The 24,879-nt window shown below is 33.9% G+C and overlaps 1 protein-coding gene across 6 annotated transcripts in view; it reads right to left on the minus strand.

Moving 5' to 3' along the window:
* The window catches only part of LOC127968343 (spectrin beta chain, non-erythrocytic 1), a 90,751-nt gene that overhangs the window by 5,553 nt on the left and 60,319 nt on the right, over positions 1-24,879 (minus strand). For 4 of the 6 annotated variants that reach the window (XM_052569486.1, XM_052569491.1, XM_052569487.1 and 1 more), the window contains 19 exons: positions 23,144-24,014; positions 21,010-21,147; positions 19,333-20,089; positions 18,457-18,659; positions 18,288-18,378; positions 16,982-17,128; positions 15,384-15,647; positions 15,085-15,309; positions 14,931-15,020; positions 13,403-13,681; positions 12,285-12,415; positions 10,508-10,712; positions 9,360-9,734; positions 7,970-8,214; positions 6,815-6,953; positions 6,644-6,728; positions 5,021-5,217; positions 4,371-4,474; positions 4,101-4,155 (listed from right to left, as the gene is read on the minus strand). In XM_052569486.1, coding sequence (XP_052425446.1) covers positions 4,101-4,155; positions 4,371-4,474; positions 5,021-5,217; positions 6,644-6,728; positions 6,815-6,953; positions 7,970-8,214; positions 9,360-9,734; positions 10,508-10,712; positions 12,285-12,415; positions 13,403-13,681; positions 14,931-15,020; positions 15,085-15,309; positions 15,384-15,647; positions 16,982-17,128; positions 18,288-18,378; positions 18,457-18,659; positions 19,333-20,089; positions 21,010-21,147; positions 23,144-24,014 — 4,601 coding nt within the window. Of the gene's footprint in view, positions 1-4,100; positions 4,156-4,370; positions 4,475-5,020; positions 5,218-6,643; positions 6,729-6,814; positions 6,954-7,969; positions 8,215-9,359; positions 9,735-10,507; positions 10,713-12,284; positions 12,416-13,402; positions 13,682-14,930; positions 15,021-15,084; positions 15,310-15,383; positions 15,648-16,981; positions 17,129-18,287; positions 18,379-18,456; positions 18,660-19,332; positions 20,090-21,009; positions 21,148-23,143; positions 24,018-24,879 lie in introns of all 6 variants that reach the window. The other 2 variants (XM_052569485.1, XM_052569489.1) reach the window with 1 other exon arrangement.

Consider the following 24,879-nt stretch of genomic DNA (forward strand, 5'->3'; position numbering starts at 1 on the left):
AAATGTGTTATTTTGCTGATAATAATATTTTAAAATATTTATTATTATTTACAATAATTATTCTTAGTTATTTAGATTAATATAAAACAAATACATATCATTTATTAATATGTATTAATTTATTGTTTTAAGGCGTCACTGAATTTTGCTAAATTGTTTTAAAATGTATTAACATGAGTATATTATTTTACTAAAAATAATTTTATTAAATATATTTTGATATATTTAGATTAGCATTAAACTAACAAAATACATATTTCTTAATTTGACTAGCGATTTTATATTAATTTTACACATTTAATATTAAGATTAGTTATAAAAAGAATATAGATTTAAATGCATTACGACACTTAATTTTAATATAATGTTTTTCTGAAAACACGACTCAATATATATCGTAATTTAAAAATGTTTCGATATTTGTGCTGAAAAACAAGAAACAATAAACACGTTCAAACATGTTAAACACAACATTAATAATTTATCAGTGCAAGCCAACTTCCTTTTTTGCATTGTGACATCATGCATGCTATTGGATATTGTTATTAATGTCAGGTTTTAAATGCATTTCATGTTGACTTTAAAGATTAAAAGATGATATGATGTGGGAAACTCTTCAGATGTCTAGGACTCAATCAGTTTGAGAAACTTCATCATGCTTGAAGCAACAGCACACAGAATTCACTCCAGGTGTGTTACTGTACCGCAAAACCCGTCTGATGGCGTCCTGCTCCGCTAAAACGGCTCTCAGGAACTCAAACACAACCGCTTTAGTCCAGCATTACTAAAATCTGTGCTTTAAAACCTTACAACTCTCATACGGAGCCAGTGAAGTCTGGCTGAGATGCATTTAAACAGACAGAAGTGTGCAGGAAGAGTCAGGTCATTTATTAGTCTGTGCATAACAGAGATACATATGACAGCATTCATCTTTTCAGATCGTTTTATGGTAAATCACCTCAAACCGAGACGAATGCATGCACAAAAAACTAAAACACTTGGATTTTCTGGACTCTCAAGGTTTGAGTTTCACAAAAGCACACTACCAAAAACATGGCAGATCATTTGCACCGGTTTAATTATATAAACTACTGTCTTAAAGCGATGCTCTCGGTTCATTATGACTCACATCACACAAACCGTTCATTAATATCAGCTTTTACAACGATGCACTTATCATGGAGGTCTGGAGCTAGCCATAAAGCACCATTTCTATAGACAAAACATCACTGGGAGGAATTACACTGCAAAAAAAATGTGTTTTTCCTCAGTAATTCTGTCTTATTTTACAGTACAAATATCATTACGTTCTTAAAATCAAAAGACATTGACTTAAGAAGCAAAGTGACTTAGCTAAACTGAGCTAAATTGTGTTACTTATGCTTAAAACCAGTGCTTTAAGTGGCCCAAAAGATGTGCCTGTACTCTATTATAGCCAATTTTATTGAAGGTGTTTTATATACAGCAGCCAACAGGCGACCTTAATAATAAATCCTTTTATTAGTTTGTGGATTTGCTTGAGCTAGAAAGAACTACTGAACATAAATAAAATGTGCAAAAGGATTAAAAAAAATACCCTTAGAAAGAGCTACTGCATTTCTTCATTAGCTTGTGTCTGACCTCCAGCGATATCATTCAGCCTTGGTGGGGTGTCAGCTAGCGAGTCATCTGATTCTGACCGTGTTCTTTTAGTACTTAGAGTCTGAAGCAGTACTAAATCTCAATCTCAGAATCTCAAATGATTCGCGATCCCGCTCCGAACTCCCGAACTGATTCAAATGATTCGCGATCTCCAAACTGACTCAAATGATTCGCGACCCCGCTCCGAACTCCCGAACTGATTCAAATGATTTGCGATCTCCAACTGACTCAAATGATTCGCGATCCCGCTCCGAACTCCCAAACTGACTCAAATGATTTGCGATCCCCAAATTGACTCAAATGATTCGCGATCCCGCTACGAACTCCCAAACTGACTCAAATGATTCGCGACCCCGCTCCGAACTCCCGAACTGATTCAAATGATTCGCGATCTCCAAATTGACTCAAATGATTCGCGATCCCGCTACGAACTCCCGAAATGATTCAAATGATTCGCGATCCCCAAATTGACTCAAATGATTCGCGATCCCCAAATTGACTCAAATGATTCGCGATCCCGCTACGAACTCCCGAAATGATTCAAATGATTCGCGATCTCCAAACTGACTCAAATGATTCGCGATCCCGCTCCGAACTCCCAAACTGACTCAAATGATTCGCGATCCCGCTCCGAACTCCCAAATTGACTCAAATGATTCGCGATCCCGCTACGAACTCCCGAACTGATTCAAATGATTCGCAATCCCGCTCCAACTCCCGAAATGACTCAAATGATCCACGAAGCCACTCCGAACTCTGCTTTTGAACTTAGAAAAGAGCTACTGCATTTCTTCATTAGCTTGCGTCTGAGTGTACGAGTTTCACACACTCTCTCCGGCCACGTTGAGTTGTTGAAACTGACAGCGGAAAAAGCGACGCTTGAGCTTTTCACTTGTAAAACTCAAGGGTGTATGGGTAATGTAGTCTCTGCTCTGGGTGGGATGAATTAGGAAGTGTGCATTGTGAAGGGCGCTCCGAAAAGCGGAAGCGCAGGCAAAGGATTAAAACCTCTATTAAAACAGATGTCCAAATGAACGTACCGGTATGCTAAAAGCACATTTTGGGCGCACGGAGAGGTGGCGGTACGCTCAAGAGCTATATTTGGAAGTGGCGGTACTGAGTACGGGTGCGTACCGGCCCACTTAAAGCACTGGTTAAAACTAACCAAAAATACACACACATACCCACATATATATGTGTCCCTGGAGCACAGAAGCAGTCTTAAGTCTCTGGGGTATATTTGTAAAAATAGACAACAATACATTGTATGGGTCAAAATGATCGATTTTTCTTTAATGCCAAAAATCATTAGGATATTATGTAAAGATCATGTTCAATGAATATATATAGTAAATTTCCTACTGTAAATATATAACAACTTTTTTTATCGTTTTTTATTAGTAATATTTTTATTAGTAATATGCATTGCTAAGAGCTTCATTTGGACAACTTTAAAGATGCTTTTCTCAATATTTAATTATTATCCTCATAATAAACCATACATCAATGGAAAGATTATTTATTCAGCTTTAAGATGATGTAGAAATTTCAATTTCTAAAAACTTACACTTAAGACATTAATTACTATATTAAAAAATAAAATATTAGTATAAATTACTTTATAACTAATCTTAATATTTTAAATGTTTTAATTTAATATTTTTTACAACAATATAATACATGTAAGTATATTATAATATTAACAAATGTATTTATATTAGAATAAAGTTTTAATAAAGATTAATAAAATATAGCTAAATTATTTGTATTTATTGTAAACTAATCTTAATATCTAAAATGTGTTTAATTTTCTAAAATAATACATGTATTTTATTTATTTTATATTAATTAAGTTTATATTATTTATTTATTGGAATATTATTATTGGAATATTCTACCAGTGAGTTCAGGAAATAATCAGAATTTAAAAGGAAATAAGATTAATTGTTTTGGTTTCCTCTCTTGTTTTTAAGCATAAAGCCACTTCATTTTCATCATTTAAGTTATTTTCATCATACAAATTTTTGCCTTGTGTATGTTCCAGTTTTTAATGCATGTTAATCCTCCTAATAACGACGCTCCACCTCATTAAGACAAAACCACACTTTATACATTAAATAACACTTATTTTTTTATGTCGGCGTTTATATCAGTGCTTTAACTGCTCCATATTTACATTGTGCATTACTGTTTTTTTTTTTTTTTTCTTATTTCAAATGACTTAAACTAGCAGTATAACCAGCATTATATCTTTCTTTTTAAGGCACATAATGTCCACAAAACACACTGAAGATATTGAGATACACTGTCAATAAGTCCACCGATACCCTGCGTCAGCTGGTGCAGAGGTGTATGATCATCACAGTGCATTATGGGAACTCTCGGTGTCCCTGACCGGTGGTTCGTGGTGTCTGCTGACTGCTAGTGTATTGTGGGTAAGTACAGGAGCGGTAACTAACCCGTGGAGAGTCCTGGTCTGATGGCAGTCCGTTCTGGGCAATCTGCTCTCCTTCTCTGTGAACACACACATACAGACTATATATATACATATAACATTTCATACACTAACATATACATCAATGTATTATTAAGTACTCTTTTAAAGAACAATAGTTTAACTCAACCCTAAACATCAGAAAAAGAAACTGTACTGAGAGTGTCCTGAAACATTAGCTGATTATTGCAGCATCTGTGTGTCATGTGCTGTGTGTGTGTGTGTGTGTGTTCACCTCTGCTGTGTTTCTGCGTCCTGCTCCTGGACCGGCTCTGGTGTGGGCGGTTTCCTCCTCTTCTCCTCCTCCTCTTGCTGTCTTCTCACTTCCAATAACTCCAACTACACAATACACAGAGCGGTACAACATCATGATGTCATGATGGTTTTTATACTGTACAAACTGTATATTCTATCGCCCTACACCTAACCCTACCCCTAACAGGAAACGTTGTGCATTTTTACTTTCTCAAAAAAAACTGTATGATTTATAAGCGTTTTGAAAAATGGACATGGGTTATGTCCTCATAAGTCTCCCTCTCCTTGTAATACCTGTGTCATACCCATGTCATTATACAGAGTTGTGTCCTGATATGTGACACACACACACACACTGTCTCATACACACACACGCACGCACACGCACGCGCACTCACACACACACACACGCACGCACGCACGCACACACACACACACACACACACACATGCACGCACACACACACACAGGCATCCTCTCTCTCTCTCACAAACACACAAACACACTCACTTTCATACACTCACACACACAAACAGGCATCCTCTCTCTCTCTCTCTCACACACACACACACACACACACACACACACACACACAGGCATCCTCTCTCTCTCTCTCTCTCTCTCTCTCACCGTGGTCAGTCGCTCCAGCGCTGAGAAGCGTTCCTCCCAGGTGGCGGCTGACTTCTCGAAGGCTTCGTGTCGTTTGATCAGCTTCTCCACCTCGTCCACATTCTGTCCCATCTCTCTGCTGGACAGATAGGGTTCCTGTCCCAGCAGCCACGCCTCTGCCACGCCGGCGTCCCGCGAAAACTGGTGCACTTCCAGAACTGCACAAACACACACGGTGAAGGGGGAAATCAGCGTCAATGATTTAAAGCTGCACAAGCTGCCCACCTCCTTCAACACACTTCAGATTATAAGGTCAGAAATAAGTGTTTCAGAGCTGCAAAGCATCATGGGAGGAGACACTCAAATCCAAGACATCAAATGAAATATATCCAACAGGGAAAACCATAAGAAATATATTATAAAAACTATATTATATATTATAAAACACTATAAGAAATATATCCAACAGGGAAAACTACAACTCAAGAGTATTCGAACCATTCAAATTCACACTCTATGAAATCATTATATAAATATAAAAATTCTAATACAAAATAATACAAATATAAATGCTTGGAAATTTTGAATTCATTGACTTATTAACACACACATTAATTCATTTTATATAAATTTGAATAAGTATTTAATCAATTTATTTCTAAAATAATACATTTACTATATTAGTATAAAAATATTACACTTTTTTTTCTCGATTGCAAACACAATTCATGCAACAATTCACCATTTTCTCACAACTATAAACACAATCTGAAAACTACACACAACATTTGCAAACTTCAGACTTCAGGTCAAAATCAAATAGTTCAGTCAAAAACAAGTTTTCTTTAGACAGACTCAAGCTTTGGCCTCAGATGACACACAAACCTGTCAAATACACACACTACTTCACTGCCTAGAGAACACTAGTGAGATCACTTCAAAACACTGTTAGAAAAAACCTTTTTTTCTAGTCAATGTCTGTTACAATATACAACATAAATAGAGGGATGCAGAAAGAGTTAAATTCATCAATAAACTGTAAGTAAAGAGATCTTACAGTAGATGAAAGCACTTCTGTATATAGAATATACAGTAAACACACATTCTTCGCACAATAACTTGTGCTCTTGTGCATATCATCCTGAGATTCTGAGTTAGTTTTACTGTGTGTTTGTGTTTTCTGAATGAGAACATGGTTAAACCTGTGCGAAATGATGGCCTTTTTGTGTAGAGTTTTACAAAAAACACTGAACAAATTGGAAAGTTTTTAAAGTTTTTTTTAAAAGAACTGTATGAATGGTTTGGAAAACTGGAGAAATGAATCCGTTAGCAGTGTGTTAGCAGTCGAGAAAAATTATATTTAGATTTAGAGATTATATAAAAAATATTTTTATTAATTTTAATTTGTTTTTATGCATTTTATTAATTTAAATATATTATTTTATTTGAATGTTTTATATATTAATATTCATTTTATATTCATTTTAATATATTAAATGTATTTAACTTTTACTAGCATAGTACATTTAATATATTAATATATTATTCATATAAAAAATAAACATTTATATTATTTATACTAATCTTAAGGTGATCTGAAACAAAACACTTGCTAATTTTTGAGCTATTTCCCCTCATACTCACTCAGTCTAAGCCACTCCCATCTGTCCTCCCACTTGTCAATCATATCTTTCCTCTTGTCCGTCAACTGCAACAACTTCTCTTTGATCTGTGGGAGATGAAAGCAGACATGAAAGACTGGAACAAGACATCTAAAGATGTTCTTCTGATCTGAAACCTCTGGAGTCTCCTCACCTCCTCTGATGCGTAGTGTTTCCGTGCCAGGAGAGATTTGCCCAGCTCGATGCAGACCGTGAAGCTGTCGTTACGGGCATCGATTTCAGCCTTGATTCCCTGGTGGTTGTTCATGAGAAGCTCCACAGATGACACGTCCCTGAAGAACAGCAGACAGAGAGAGGATTAACCCCTTCAGACTGATCTGGAACATCTAAAACACTTTCAATTTTAAGTATTTTGTACTTAAATAGTTTTTGTATTCTGCACAATGTTGACTCCTAATATAATATATATTTAAAGATACATAAATAAATATATAAATATATATATATATATATATATATATATATATATATATATATATATATATATATATATATATATACATATATTATTGCTATTATATATAATAATAAAAAAAACTATATATATATATATATATATATATATATATATATATATATCTTTCTAAAAATTCCCTTTTCTCCTCTGCGTAAATATTACATAAATATTGAGATATTAATCAGTGTCAAAAAGCTGAAAGTTAGACAATTTTAGCTATATATAGCAAAACCTAAAATTTTTACTGATACTAAAACGGACATACAGTTTTTTATATTGTATTTTTCATAATTTTAACCGTAATAAAATATGAATATTATGAATTTAAAAATTATAAATCACAGTGTCACCTAACACTGACATAGTTTTTTTATTTACTTAAAAAAATATATATATTTATAGCTTTTTTTAAATGTATCGGTTGATTATATTAGCATTATCTTTACATTATTTATTGAATATATTCATTTTATATATTAGAATACATGCATTATTATTAATATTATTATTTATTATACAAATTTTTGTAGCAAAGTTTTATTCTGCACAATGACATACATTTATAAAAATCCTATTTTAGGACTCTAGAGATAAATAAAAAAAAAATTGATATATTGACATAATTTTAGTTATATCACTCTCTAACACTAACGATCAAATACAACCTTTGACATTCTAGTAGTGAAACATGAAAGCACAACTATGTATTTGGTCTCATTATGAGCCATTTAATAAATAATAAAATGCATAATAATTTCAGCCACAAAATGAAGTGGTCACATTTAACTGAAGTGCATTTCCAGCAGTATTGTCCTCTGGAGCATCACACACCTGGGCTTCTCCTGCGTCTCGATGAGGCGGATGACGTCCTCCATCCACAGCATGAGGTCACGCACCATACTGAAGAAGCGGAACTTGTCTCCGGTGTCCAGCAGCCGTGTCCTCCGGCCCTCGCAGGCCTCCAGCAGACTCCTCCAGGCCTCCAGCACCTCGCCTTCACGCCGCTGGATGTCATCCGCTTTGTCTCCGGCATACGCTGACTGCAGACGCACGGCGTCCTCCTGCAGCTGCCGAACCTGAGCACACCGGCAGAGAAACACCTCCTCATGCAGCAGACATATATAGCAATAAATAAACCTCCTCATGTCACGGACAGTGCATTTAGCCAATTAAACCGATTCCTTTGTTGTGCAATATTAGTGTCTCATAATTCACCTTCAGAGGTTAATGGAGCACGGACGAAAGCTGAGGGACAAATCCGTGTAGTGCTATTTGAGAAAGGACTTTACTGAGGAAAGCATTTCCAACTTTTTGAACGATTAGATGTTTTTATGCTATTCATTGTAGACACTTGTTCAATATAAATGATATATTAAATAAACATAAAAAAAAATCAAAATTATATATATTTAATTTATAAAACCGCAACATTACTTTTTAATTATTTAAAATATTATATTATTTATTTAAATATATATGTTAATTATTTAAATTTTTTTATTATTATATTTATATTTTATTACAAGGTTATCTTGTATAAAAAATTATATATATATATATATATACATATATATACATATATATATATATATATATATATATATATATCCGTGTGTAATTGTATACAAATTTAGAATAATTTTTTATAATAAGCCATAAAAAAGATAAAAAAGACATTAACAACAGTAAGATTGCTAAATGTTATTTAAAAAGAAAATATATTTTAACATTTAATTTATTTTCAGCATATAGTTAATCAAATAAATACAGCCTTGGTGAGCATAATACATTAAAAAAATCTTTATTATTTTAAACTATATATATATATATATATATATATATGATATAACAGTATTTTTATATATATATATATATTCATATTTTACAACATTTATTTTATGTTTTTATAACAGACATTTTTTGTTCTGAACAGTGACAATCTAATTTGATCTATGGTCTGAAAAAAAAATATATATTATATTTAAACCATACATAAATATTGAAATCTAAAATGTTGTACAATATTATATTTTATAACATTACTATATATATAATTTTTGACACACACTATATAAATATATATATATATATATACGTGTGTGTGTCAAAAATTATATTTATAGTAATGTTATAAAATATAATATTGTACAACATTTTATCAATCTATCCAAATGACTTTAGTGTATTAATATCTGTGTGTTTCTGGATCTGAGCGACGCACCTGTGTCCCGAGAGCTTGGATGTCGTGTTCAAACGTGGTGTGCATCCTCTGCAAGGTTTCCACCGTGTTCTGGTCTCGTCCCAGCTCTTCTGGAAGCTTCTTGTGTTTGTCCAGGATGCGTCCCAGGATCTCCTTGGCGTCGTGGTAGAACTTGTGCAGCTCGTAGGATGCGGCAAGAATCTGTGTGCGTGTGTCGATGAGCTCCAGCAGATCGGCCCAGGCCTCGTTCAGGCCGTCCTTCCACTCGGCCACAGTCGCTGCGTCAGTGTGCCCTGCATTTATTAGCTCGTCAGCCATACGGTTCACGCCGTCCACGCGCTCCTGACCGATGTTCCCCGTGTCACGAGCGAATTCACGGAAACGCTCCTGCAACATCTGCGAGAGAGGAACATGCATTTAGTACATGATCAAATGTGAACAAACTTTACCTTCATTTACATGCTGCATTACTGCTCATTAATATTAATTAGGTCAAATAATGTTCACCCAAACTGATTTTAGATCATTCTATTAGATTCTATTCTGTAAGCTTAATAAATTCAGAATTATATTTTCAGAACAATAATTGTATATATTTATTATTAAAAATAAATAATAAATATATCCAGCATGATTATTTATAATCATGCTGGATATGTTTGTCAGGGTGACAAATATTTATATTATTTATCAGTAATAAAAGATTTGTTTAATTTGTAAAAAAACTGAAATACAGCTGTTGACATTTTTTAAGTATATATATATATATATATATATATATATATATATATATATATATATATATATATATATATATATATATATATATATATATATATAATTATTTATTCATTGTAATATTGCATTATTGTTAAAATATTTTTATATATTCATTTTATTAGCATATATTTTTCATATATATATATATTTATTGCTATACATTATTTTCTTGTATTTACAATGTTAACATATTAATTTAATAATATACAAATTTTTTATCACATTTTAAGCCACTGCAGAGCAATTAATATTGAGAATAAAAAGACTGAAAGAATTAAAAATCTATTATTTTAGCTTTATCACACAGTCCCAATGACTGTAGATTAACCCCAACACTAAAATGAAAATGTTGACATTATGAGTGTGTTAGAATTGTTTTTTGCACTCACAGTGACATGTTCGTAGTCTTGTCCGAGTTCGTGAGATCCAGCCACCACTTCTCTCTCGGCGATCCACTGCTCCAGATCATCCACCTCCCGGTTGAGCTGGAAGAGGCGGAAGCGCTCCTCCAGTTTTCCTCTCCTCTCCTCTGATAGGTCCTTCAGTCCGGCGTAGAGCTTATCCACCTGTGACTGACGCATGCCGATCCTCTCACTACAGCACAGACACATCACATGTTCAGCATAAAATGTTAATCACAGGTGCAAAGATTAAGATCTGATTTAATATACGAACATTAGAGTGCACATCTAATTCAGATCAATTAAAAATCCACATCAAAGTTGGAATCAGATTCAGAATCAAAATTAGATTCAGATCTAGGTTTCAAAACCAGAATTGAATCAGTTTAAAGTTCAAATCCATATTTAGAATCCAAATCAGAATCAGAATCATATTAGATTTGAATCCAGATTAAGAATCAAAGTCAAGAGCAATTTTTGAGAGTGCACATCTAATTCAGATCCATTTAAAATCCACATCAAAGTTTAAATCAGATTCAAAATCAAAATAAGATTTAGATCTAGGTTTCAGAAAATCAGTTTAAAGTTAAAATCCATATTTCAAAATCCATATTTAGAATCAGAATCGTATTAGATTTTAATTCAGATTAAGAATCAAAGTCAAGAGCAATTTTTGAATCAGATTCGAAATCAGATTAACATTTTGGATATAGAATCAAGGTCAGTTTTAGAATCCAATTTCAATATTTAAATCCAGATTTAGAATCAAATCAGATTCAGGTTACAAATCAAAGTCAAACTCAGTTTCAGAGGCATAATCAAATTGAGATTCAAATCCAGATTTAAAATCTAAATCAGAATTATGGTCAAAATCAGATTAAGATCCAGATTTAGAATCAAAGTCGGTTTCAGCATTACAGTCAAAAGCAGATTTAGAATCAAAAATGAAAGTCAAAGTTAGTTTTAGAGTCATAATCAGATTCAGATTTAGGTTTCAGAGCCAGAATTGAATCAGTTTAAAGTTCAAATCCATACTTAGAATCCAAATCAGAATTATATTAGATTTGAATCCAGATTAAGAATCAAAGTCAGGGACAACTTTTGAGTCAGAGTTGAAATCAGATTAACATTTTAGATATAGAATCAAGGTCAGTTTTAGAATCCAAATTTGATAAATATTTAAATCCAGATTTAGAATCAAATCAGATTTAGGTTAAGAATCAAACTAAGTTTCAGAGACATAATCAGATTAAGATTCAAATCCAGATTTAGAATCAATGTCGGTTTCAGCATTACAATCAAAAGCAGATTTAGATTAAAAAATGAAATTCAAAGTTAGTTTTAGAGTCAAAATCAGATTCAGATCTAAAACCAGAATCAAACAGAATTCAGATTAAAATCCACTAGATTCAACTAGTAAAAAACAGATTTAGACTGAGATTTACAATAAAAAATAAAATAAAATGAAAAAGACAAAGTTAGTTTTAGAGTCAAAATAAGATTCATATTTAAATTTTAAGAACTACATTCAGGTTTAGAATCAATTTCAGAATCATTTAAATCCATGTCAGAGATGTCCGTTTTAGAGTCCTAAAAAATCTAAAAATCGCATTTAGAATCAAAGCTAAAGTCAGTTTTAGAGTCAAAATCAGATTCATATCAATATTCAAAGTCAACATTAGATTTTTAGTTTTAAAGTTAATATCAGATTGAGAGCCCAGACCCAGATTCAGATTCAGATTAAGTGTAAAAGCGTGTTCTGTACCTCTCAGGGTGGTTGGTGGCCACCAGGCCTCGGCTGGTCTTGGAAAGCTGGTGCACGGTTTCAGCATAGTCCTCCACCGCCTGCTCCAGGATCTGGTGCTTCTTCAGCATGGCCACCGAACTCTGCTCATCCTGAGAACAACAAGAGAGACATTTCAGAAAAGCAGCACATAAATACAGAACTGCTAAAGTGAACACCATTCTGGTTTAAACAGAACACTACATGTGATCTAATTATAGATATCACTATATTTAATTAATCATAATACATTAGGATGTTGAATTTTTATGATACAAATTTTCCGAAATGTTGTTTAAACTATCTATAAATATACACTAATTTGCATACATTTCCAGAGGCAAAATCTGAACCAGGTTTATTTTGCTAACATATTAGAGTTACTTAAGTGATTTTTAATATCTCTTTTTTTATAAACGAATATAAATCAGGAAATATATTCATCAAGCGAGAACAAAAATATATGTTCAATCATGTTTTTAGGAATGAAATGCATTGCATTTGAAATTACAGACAAAAATAGATCAGATTTACTCACTTAAATGTTTACTTTGGATGTTTCTTTCAACTAGTCTGAAATAAGACATTACGAAAGCAAAAAAGCATAGAGTCGTCATTAACTTAGGAGGCATTACTTACGTCTCCTTTAAGTTTAACTTAAAGAAGTGATTCATTGAGAGTCAGTATTGTCAAGAATAATTTTGCAAACTAAATTCTGCTGCCGTCTTGTTTTCCTGCTTTACTAGTTTGAGATTTTATGCTATGCACATGTTTGGTTTAGTACTGATTGAATGACTTCGGCTACTGTTACTTGTCTGTATGCTTATGATATTACTGATACACTGTTTGTCATTTTGTGTGTGTGTGTGTGTGAGTGAGCTGCAATTGGTTCTATGTATATTATAGTGTACATTTTATATGTATTTCAGAGCATTGTTTAATTTTGTTATATTTGTAGGGTGACAAATGTACCATCAGTCCAGGGACTGGAGATGCAAAATAGCCTTTTGGCTAATTCTGGCACATTTATGCATTATTGATGTGCATTCATCTTACATAAATAAAACTAAACTGATTTCATTCACAGTAAGATCCCAGACCTTGGCCTTCTCTTCAGACATCATGTAAAGCTCTTGCTCGCTCATCCAGGCTTCAGCTTCAGCTGCGTCAAAGTAGTACTGCTGGGCTTCATGGGCCTCCTCGAGTCTGGCGTGCCGTCTCTCCGTCTCCTGGATGATCAGGCTCCACAGCCGCTCCAGATCGGACAGACGGGCTCGGATGGCCTCTGCATTGGGACTGTCGGTCTTCAGGATGCTCTGGCTGCGCTCGAGTATGTCGTCACAGCGCGGCTGATGGCCCTGGATCTCCTTCTGTAATGTCTGTGGATAAATGTGCATTTGAGTAAGCGTGCACCTCATGTACAATTCAGCTCAAATCATCATGACATCACATGTGAAGCCATGCAAAAGATTGGGGTCGGTAAGATCTGCAATGTTTCTGAAAGAAGCTTTTATGTGCACCAAGGCTGCATTAGTTGAAAAAAATGAAAATAACTGCTTCGTATTTGGAAAATATAGTAAAATGTAATTTATTCTTGTTGATTTTTCAGCACTCCAGTCTTCAGTGTCACATGATCCTTCAGAAATCATTCTAATATGTGACTCTGGATCACAAAAGCAGTCTTAAGCCTCTGGGGTGTATTTGTAGCAATAGCCAAAAATACATTGTGTGGGTGAAAATTATAGATTTTTCTTTTATGCCTCAAATCATTAGGATATTAAGTAAAGATCATGTTCCATCAAGATAATTAACCGTAAATATATCAAAACTTCATTTTTGATTAGTAATATGCATTGCTCTGAATTCATTTGAACAACTTTAAAGATGATTTTCTCAATATTTAGATTTTTTTGCATCCCTCAGATTCCAGATTTTCAAATAGTTGCATCTCAGACAAATATTATCTTATCCTAACAAACCATACATCAATGGAAAGCTGATTTATTATTCAGCTTTCAGATGATGTATACATCTCAATTAAAAACAAATTACACATAAGACTGGTTTTGTAGTATAGGGTTTTATTTTATTTTATTTTATTATTCATGTTGAAAACTGTCGTGCTGCTTCATATATTTGTGGGAAAATAAATTCTTTGATGAATAAAACAAAGCATTTCTAAAATCTAAATATTTTACTCATTTTCAGTGTTATTTTAGTTTTTATTAACATTTTGAAACAGTTTTTATTCATATAGCCTAGCTTCCATTTTCATTCTAAAATTAGTTCAAGTTACAGTCATTTTGTTGTTGTATTTAGTAGTTTTTTCAACATCAATACAGTTTTTATTTTATATATATATAGTTTGTTTCATTTAAAACTGAACATTCCGAATATCTTAACTGTCACTCTTGATCAATTCCATGCATCCTTGCTGAATAAAAGCATTCATTTAAAAAAAAAAAAAAAAAACCTTTCAACGGTTTTGTTCTACAAACCGAAATCTATAACCCAAAACGGCATTTTTACGCCATTTTCCAGGTCACTCTGAATGAATCTCAAATCAAAAACATCTCTAGTTTGCGTTTCTTCTGAAATACCAGTAAATATGAATCTAGAATACATTACCTGGTTCTTCTTGATGAGCAGCTGAACAGTCTGTAAATTATGGCCATGGTCTGTGGACGTAGCGAGAGGCATCCGCTCCTCCACCCAGAGCTGAGGAGAAACATGAAGTTAAACTCAGCTCCACATTCACATGCACATATAAACCCAAACTCACAATCTCATCCTCCATGTCACGGTTAAACTGATGGATCTCTCGAGAGGCCATGAGAAAGTTCTTCCGTTTCTGCAATGGCTCCAGCAGCTCCTTAAACTTCAGCTCCACCTCCTTCCGGCGTCCATCGACCTCATCCGTGTCCCTTCCTTCCTGTCTCAACACATGAGCTTGAGACTGGAGCTCCTCCACCTCCTTCTGACGCACCTCCACCTGGTTCTCCAGCATCTGGACACAGAGGAGAAGAGTGAGTCTGGTGCTTCAGGACATGCACACAGCCGTCAGCTCGGATCGTCTCAAACCTGTTGTTTCTTCAGCAGGATGCTGACGCTGGTCAGATCTTTGCCGTAGTCGTCCGATTGGATCTGACCCTCCAGACCCACCAGCCATTTGTCCAGATCGGCGCAGCTCTGCGTGAAGAGCTCGGCTTTGTTGGCGTCAAACAGACACTGGGCTTTAGTCTGAGTCTTGGTCTCCAGCTCGGTCCACATCTCCTTCAGCGCCGCCAGCTTCTCCTTCACCACGGCTTCTGTCTCCGGCTTCTCCGAGACCAGCTGTGTCCCTTCCTGCAGACAGACAGAGATTACACTGCATTACACAGCTAGAACCAGATTACAGTGACATCCATGCATTTAGCAGACGCTTTTACCCAGAATGCTTTGTCGGAGAGCAGCAGTATCTGTGATGTACTATTATAGGTTAATAAGACAACTGGATTAGGAAGCAAGCTAGAAAAATGAGAAAAAAAGCATTTGAAAAACGAATGAATGATGTTTGTTTGTAGTTTTAAAGTCAGGAATATTATTCTAAGGATACACTGATGTAGTATGGAACCCTGTATCCGACGTGGAATAAAAAAATATTTTTATCTAACAATTCTGAATTATAGATTTTTCTTTTATGGCAAAAACCATAAGATATTAAATAAAGACCATGTTCCATGAAGATAATTTGTAAATTTCCTACCGTAAATATATCAAAACTTAATTTTTGATTAGTAACATGCATTGCAAAGAAATGTGATTTTCTCAATATTTCGATTTTTCTTGCACCCTCAGATTCCAGATCTCAGCCAAATATTGTCCGATCCAAATAAAACCATGCATCAATGGAAAAAAATATTCAGCTTTCAGATGATGTATAATCTCAATTACAAAAAACATTTCACCATTTTTTTTTCTGTCACAGAATAAAAAAAATAAAAAAGTTATTGCAACTTTTTAATCTTATATTTATCTCCAAATTGCATGTTTACATGAAAAAATACACTGAATTGTGCTAAAAGAAGTTACAATCGCTTTTTCTTTTTTGTGTGTGTTGGAAACAGGCTTCCATAATATAAAAAAATGCATTCTTTTTTTATAGCTTTTTAAAAAAATTATTTTATTATAGTTGGTGATCGATATTTTAAGAATCCTTAATAAATATCATGAAATTATCATAAATGATGCACACTGACATATTAAGTCAAGTATAAGCGAGTTAGACTTAAATTAGAAAAAAATATGTAAGTGATGAAAGAAAAATATTTTTGGTTTCCTTTTAAATTACGTTTATTTTTATTATGTCCTTTGCGGATATTTCTTCATGTTTTAACTATAACACTTTCAATATTTTGGTTTTCAAATCCTGATCAAATCAATATCTCACACAAAAAAAAAAACCAATGCAATTTCCCTTCCTGATTAAATTGTGTCTTATTAGGTATATTGTCTTAATATTAATGCTATAACACACAATGCATTAAGGAATTACTGAATGCATAATGTTTTTATTGTCTAGTATAAAACATATTTACTTATTTGATTTTCACACCGGTAAAATTGCCAAAAAAAAAAAAAAAGATGACAATTTAAGATGTAAATGGAATGCTCTTAAATGAAATGCACTGATAACTGACCTTCTCGATTTTGTCCAGCCACTCTTTGTTGGACTGCAGTTCGGCCATGAAGGCCTGGTGTTTGAGCCATTTGCTGTGTAGGTTGCGAGCTTCATCGTAGGACATGTCCTGTGCGGTCAGCATCTTCTCATTGATCCACAGAGACAGCTGAGCAGAGGACACACAACAGTCAAGCTAGGATGTGATGGATTGGACTTATTTTGAACTAAAACTGAAACTACATAATACATTTTCTTTACTTGAAATAAGTAAATGTTAAATATATATATTTTTTTAATCTCAGGTAGTTTTCAGCAACATTTTTCATATTAATTTATTTTTACGTGATGTACTAAAATAACTAAAAATTAAAAATAAGAAGAAATTATCAGACCTATTTAAAAATGTATAATAATAATAAACTAAATAAATTCCAGGAAAAAAAAAATCCAAACAACAAAATTGCTTAAACTATAATTAAAATAAAAATAGAGAATATATGCATAAAAATATTATTAAAAACAATAATAGTATCCAGATCATATCAGGGTTATTACAGCCAACTAAAAATAAAACCACAAAAAAATTAACTGAATAAAATATAGAAAAAATATATATATTTCAGCTAGATTTCAGTTTAATTTAGTTTAACTTAATGTACTAAAATTATTAAAAATAATAAGAAGTGATACAGACATATTTAAAAACAATAATAATAATTAATTAAAAAAAATCCAAACATCAAAATGACTTAAACTGTAATTAAAATAAAAATAGAAAATAAGTACTTAAAAAATATTCTAAATATTATTAAAAAACAATAGTAGAATCCAGATCATATCAGCGTTATTACAGCTAACTAAAAATAAAACACTAACAATTCTAAAATAAATAACATAAAATAAATAAAAACTATTTCGTTTCTCATTTTCTTTTAGTTTACCTTGATATACTAAAATAACCAAGACTAATAATAAAAAAAAAATGCCAAAAACACACAACAGAATTAAATGACAATATAAATTGAACACTTGTTCTCAGTGACTAGAATAGAATAGAATCAAATATAATAGAATAGAATAGAATTGAGCAGAATAGAATTGAATAGAATCAAATAGAATAGAATAGAATAGAATTGAATCAAATAGAATAGAATAGAATCAAATAGAATAGAATGAAATAGAATATAATAGAATATAATAGAATTGAATAGAATCAAAAAGAATAAAATAGAATAGAATCAAATAGAATAGAATAGAATAGAATTGAATAGAATATAATCAAATAGAATAGAATCAAATCGAATAGACTAACAGGGTCATCTCACCTCCTGACAGTCCTGTAAGAACTTCTGCAGGTCTCTGTTGTCCTTCAGTCTCATGAGCAGCTCCACGGCCGCCTCTCGGTTCTTCTTATGCCTGCAGGTTAAAGGTTGAAGGTCAGTACCACTCTTAGATCTGTTTCTATCTGTTCTCTTGGACTTGTTTAAGTGTTACCGGTCATCGATGGAGGCTGCTCTCTCCTGGATGCGGTCAGCATTGATGTTTCCGTCACTGGCCAGTCTCCTCCCGGCCTCCACCACACTGTTGATCTTGTCCTCGTTGGCGTCCATGGTGGTCATGAAGTCCTCCTGTTTCTTAATGGCAGCCTCTGCTCCTTCAAGGGTGGTGGGCATCTCGGTGTGAGCCAGAACATACTCCTGCAGAAAGATGGAGAATAAATCACTCAGGTGAAGCTCAGACGGGAGGATAAACTCTTCAAAATAAAGGGTTCAAAAGGGGCTTGTCATAGCTATGAAAAAAACATTTTTGGTTTCTTAAATGATTAGCTTTTTCTATTTTTTTCTTTTTTTTTACAGTGAAATATTACCATAACACAATGTCTCATTTTGTTAACATTTTTATTTAGTAAACTAAAATTACAATATGGCTTAATGCAACTAACAAAAATATGGTTTGAAAATGAAGAAATTAAGAGAGCAAAAAAAAAAACAACAACAAAAAAAAATAATATTTTAGTTTAAATTAAAAATATTCTTATTTTTCTCAAATACTTAATTTAATTTATATATATATATATATATATATATATATATATACACACATTTATTTAAGCATAATTTTTTGTAAAAAATATCATGGTTCAATTGTAATTAAAATGGTTGAAAATGAAAAAAGATCAAGAAAAAAAAGGGTATTGTCATTTCAAATATTTAAAATAATATTTTTTTTTATTACAATTGTAATATTTCTTAATTTGTATAATCCACAGAGCTTTTTCAACTAAAGAGAATCTTGAAAGTTAAAGGTTCTTCATGGAACCATCAATGCCATTGAAAAACCCCTTTATTTTCAAAAGTACACTGGTGTTACCTGGTTGTTGAGGAAGGCCTCGGCTTGTTTGGTGTCTCTGAGGAAGATCTGATAAGCGTGAGACTGCGACAGAAGGTTCTGCCGGTTCTCCCACATCTTGTGAAGCTCGTTCCATCCGGTGTCTAGAGCCTGGAGCCTCTGTCTCAGGAACATGTACTGAGCATCTGTTTGCCCCTGCGTCACCATCTCGCCCATGTCCCTCATCTTCTGATAGTCTTCTTCGTAGTTGTTAATCTCGTTCTTGATGCCTTCGTGTTGGGCCAGAAGCTTCTCGGCCTCGGCCAGTGTGTTGGGCATGTCCTCGGACGCGATGGCCGTCTGCGTTCGGGAAAGCCAGGACTGGAAATCGTCCAGCTCTCGGAGGAACTGCTGCAGCTTGCTGGCTTCCCCGAGAGACGCTTCACGGTTTCGTAGGGTTTCCTTCATCTCCTCCCAGACGGCGGTGATCTCGGCCAGCCGTCCCGTGATGGCTTTGGCCTGGTCGGGGTGTTCGCCGGCCAATCGCTCCGCCTCGCCGCGGAGGTCGCCCAGTTTGGCTTCGATGGCGGCCAGATCGCGCTCCATGCCGGTGAGCTTGCGTTGGAGGGCCATGACCCCCGTCAGGTCGTTGCCCAGCTCCTGGGTGGACTCGATGACTTTGGTCTTCTCGCGGATCCAGGATTTGGTCTCGTTACAGTCCAGGTGGTAGTTCTGCACACCCAAAGCCGAGTTGAGGGACTCTTTCTTCTGGTCCACCAAGTCGCGGAATTGACTCCATCTGTGGAAAAGCATCAAGCTCCAGTTTACCAGTTTTAAGAGCTAGTTCAGACTTCCTCCACACAATGCATCTAATAAAGGGAGTTTACCAGCATGATTGGATGGTTAAGCTAGTTACACTGTGTTCAATAAGAAATGCCAAGGTCATAGATTCAGTCTCCAGAAACACAGATAACTGATCACATGTATATTTTGAGAGTACCATTTTATTTAAGAAGCCCAGTGGGTAAAACAGAATCTATCACGTTAACACGACTGATTGAAATATGGCTTAGTCCAATTATATAAAACATTTGAAAATAAATAAACGAAGACTGATGAAAAATATTTCTGTCATTTAAAATAATATAAAAATTATTATTATTATTATTATTATTATTATATATTTTTTTAAATGCCTGATTTTTTTATTTTACAATGAAGTATTTCGATAGTAATTCTTATTTCGTTTTTTTTTTTTTTTACAGGATTTGTTTTTATTTATTTTTATTTAGTAAACCAAAAATGCAATGCAATACTACAGTTATCAAAAAAATGGTTTGAAAATGAAATAAGACAGTCAAAAATATTAGTACTGCAATTAAAAAATAAAACAATAACAGTGATCCTTATTTTAATTATTTTTCATAAACAAAATGTTTTTATATAACAGTGATTCAGTAATCCATGTTTGTTATTTTAAAAAATTGCATTTGTTTTTTGGTTTTGTGCATTATTATTTTACACGTGTTTTTAAATATTTTATTTATGCACATTATTTTTCGATCTGTGACTGCAATACATTTGGCGGGAAAATAATCCCATAAGTGTCTAGCAACATGTTCTGGTGACCAGCTATACTAGTACTTCCAGCAGGTATTTGTGCTTTCTACACAGAGCTTAAAAATACATTTGTCTCCAGCAGAGGATGCTATGACTTGCCTGGTGTTGAGTTTGTCTTGTTGGGTTTTGATGTCTTTCTCGCTCGGGTGTCCGCTGTGAATGAGCTGCCTGGCGATCTGATTGACAACGGCCACGCGTGACGCCTGGTTATTCATTTCAGGCTCCAGACTCTCAAACCTGGAGGGTAATTAAACATTTCATCAAACAATCAGCAGTCCTGAAGAATCATGTTTTACAATCAGGGCCAATTTGTCCTTGAGAAAAGGAGAATGTGATACCTGGCCACACTAGAGTGAGTTCAATCTGTTATCGAGCTCAGATGATCATTTGTTCTGCTGTTCTCCAGCAGCGTGAGTCAGCATGAACAGCTGTAGCGGTAAACAATCCTAATAACGTTGGCTTGAAAAAGCCAAAATTATACTACTTAAATGTATTAGTCATTATTATTTTTCTTCAAGCTACATCCACCCAACTGGTCTCAGACCTTCAGACTCCTGAACACCCTAGAAACCTTCTAGAAGCAACACAGAACACACTAATAACCATCTTGCAACATCCTTGCAAGAACCAACCCAGCAATCCGTTTATCTGAGAGGCTGCATGAACTTAAAAACGTAAAAATGTGTAAAATTCCTTAATTTAAAAATGCATAAAAATGTACATCCCACTTAAAATTGCTCCACACGTTTAAAACTACCATTTAAAGCTTTTTAAACTACCTAAAACTTAAAAAAAAAAAGACTTCAAAATCTATTAAGCTACTTCAAAATTAACATTTATTCTGAATGCACATATTTAAACTTTCAAACTCAAAACTGCTTCAAGCTTTTAAAACTATTTCAAATTGAAAACGTTACATTATTAAAACTTATTCAAACCTAAAACGTTTTCAAAATATACGTCTTTTTTTAAAGCTACTTCAAACTTAAAATTGGTTCTTAGTGCATACTGATACTTTCAAACTTAAAACTGCTTCAAGCTTTTAAAACTACATTTAAATTAAAACTGCTTTAAATTAAAAAATTTTAAAACGGTCAAACTTAAAATGCCTCCAAACCGTGAATTTTTTAAAACTACTTCAAACTACAAACTTCTTCATGCTTCAGACTTTTCAAATTAAATCAAACTCAAAACTGCTTAAAGCTTTTAAAACTACTTTTAACTTAAAACTGCTTTAAATTTAAGTTTTTAAAAACGGTCAAACTTAAAATGCCTCCACACCGTGAATTTTTTTAAACTATTTCAAACTACAAACTTCTTCATGCTTCAGACTTTTCAAATTAAATGAAACTCAAAACTGCTTAAAGCTTTTAAAACTACTTTAAACTTAAAACTGCTTTAAATGAAAGATTTTAAAATACTTCAAATTTAAAACTGCTATCAACCTTTAAAAACCATGTAAAAATGAAAACACCTTTAAACCTTGCAGTTTTAAAACTAATTCAAACTTCAAACATCAAGCTTTTTTAAACTACAATGGCGTTTTTTATTGCCATGTTGAAAAAAAAATCTAAAGTTATGAGATTAGTCGTAATATTTTGCTAATAAAGTCAAAATTATGAGAATAAAGTCGTAGTAGGCCTACTACGAGATTAAATTGGAAATAATATGAGAATAAAGTCTAAATGTTTTGAGAATAAAGTAATCGAAACATTTCAACTTTATTCTCGTAATATTTAGACTTTATTCTTGTAATCTTAGATTAAATTCTTTTTTCAACGTGGCACTAAAATGGCGTCGTAGTAAACTACTTAGAATTTAAGACCTTTTCGAATAATACAACCTTTTAAAACTATTTCAGACTTAAAAATACAAAAATTCTTCAAACTTAAAAACTGCTTCAAAGTTCTAGCTTTATAAAGCACTTGAAACTCATTCAAACCTTGCTTTTTAAAACTGCTTCAAAATGTAAGTTTTTTAAATGATATCAAACTTAAAACTCCTTCAAGCTTCTAAAACGACTTTTTTAGATTCAAGTTTTTAAAGATAATTAAAATGTAACATTAGAATGTAATTTAATTTAACAACTTTGTTAAACATTTAAAACTGACGCAAATCAAGCAATAGCTCAAAAACGGCAAAAAGTTAGTTAAATTTGCATGCCACAAATCTCAACTAATTGGCACAAGCCTGTAATAAATATGACCACAAATACACAGCCTTGACCTCTCACCTGTGTTGAATGACCTCCAGGTCCTCCAGTTTCTCTGGGATCTCCATGCTGTTGAGCCACTGCTCCTTCTCGTCAATCCAGTGCTCACACGCGTCCGCCTCGCTGAACATCTTATAGAGCGCCAGGGCGTCCTGCAGGGCCTGTTTCCTCAGTCTGCTGAGCTCGGAGACTTCCTTATAGCGCTCCTCGATGCCTGCTAGCCGCTCGTTGACGTTGGCAGCCTGCACCTGTTCGGGAGGAAGGGACTGGGCCTGTTCGTGAAGAGCGTCGATCACCGAGCGATAACTAGCGACCTCGGCCGAGGCGTCTTTGTGTTTCTTGACCAAAGCTTGAGTGGAGAATTCATCATGGCCGACGTCAGCGGTGGAGACGATTCGAAGCGCGTCTAAAGTCCAGGCGTCGACGTCATCCGCATCGGCCTGGAACTGGTGAAGGCTGCAAGCCTCTTCAAGGCGCATTTTCCTCACCGCAGCCAGCTGTTCCAGAGCGGCCCATTGGGCCTGGACGTCAGCGATGCGTTCGCGAATCTTATCTTCGGCAAAGTGCCCAGAATCCGCCATGGCTTGACCTTCACGCACCGTGTGCTGGAGGTGACCGGAGCGGCCGCTCATTTCATCTTCAAGAGCACGGTGTTGACTCAAAAGACGCACGGCGCCTGTCAGATCCTTACCGCAGTCGTCCGAAGACAGGATCTGCTCTTTCTCCCGAATCCAGCCCTCCTCCTCCGCCATCTCCCAGAAGAACTTCCAGAGTCGGCGGGACTCTTCCAGACGAGCGCGGCGCTCCGCTGCCAGCTGGGTCAGCTCCTGATAGCAGAACTCCATGTGTGCCACACGGTCACGGATGACCTGAGGGTCACAGGGTTTGTAGCCTGCTTCGAAACAGAGAACATATAAAACATTAAAGAAGCAAGAAACTAGGGCTGGGTGATAAGGCCCAAAAATGATATCGATATCGATAGTAATCACGATAAATGTCAAATCTTTATTAAGTTTAAAGCTAGATTCTTACTCCAAAGTTAAAGGTGTTGAAACCAGACTGTTAATTTTTTCTAAACAAAATAAATATCTTACTAGAAAAATTAATTTCTTAGTTTATGCATGTTCCAATGAGTTCAAATCAAGAAAAGGGTTTGCGTTAGCTGATAATATTAATGATAATTTTACTGTTTTTGTCTTTTAGCAATGCACATTTGGTAGTAGTAGTAGAAATGTTTTTTTCATTATCAAAAACTTTTAGCAACCTAATTTTAATCTGGTAAAAATGCAATTAATCTTTTTCTTTTTAATTGGTCTTCCATAGTATAATACATTTATTATACGGCAGAGTTTAAAACACACATAGCACCTCAATAGTATAGTAAACATTTAACTAAGTAACTTTGGTTTTTAGGTATTTTTAAAAAACAGTAATCTAAAGACATTCAGTATAAATGCTATAGCGTAATCACAAAAAAAATACTTTTAATTATATTCAATTACTCTTTTAATAATATAATAAAATTTGACATGAATAGTGCATATATATATATATATATATAAATATAAAATATTAATAGAAATGTATAACAACAAAATTAATCATAAATACTGAAATATAAATAAACAGGCTTAAATTATAGATAACTAAATAAATAAACTGAAAACATAAAAGTAAAAATATTAATTAAATACTATAACAATACATTAAAGCTGATGTCAGGAACTAATCTTGTAATGCAGACTTTTAAACCATTT

Source organism: Carassius gibelio, chromosome B11 (genome assembly GCF_023724105.1).
Source record: "Carassius gibelio isolate Cgi1373 ecotype wild population from Czech Republic chromosome B11, carGib1.2-hapl.c, whole genome shotgun sequence".
Classification (NCBI taxonomy): domain Eukaryota; kingdom Metazoa; phylum Chordata; class Actinopteri; order Cypriniformes; family Cyprinidae; genus Carassius; species Carassius gibelio.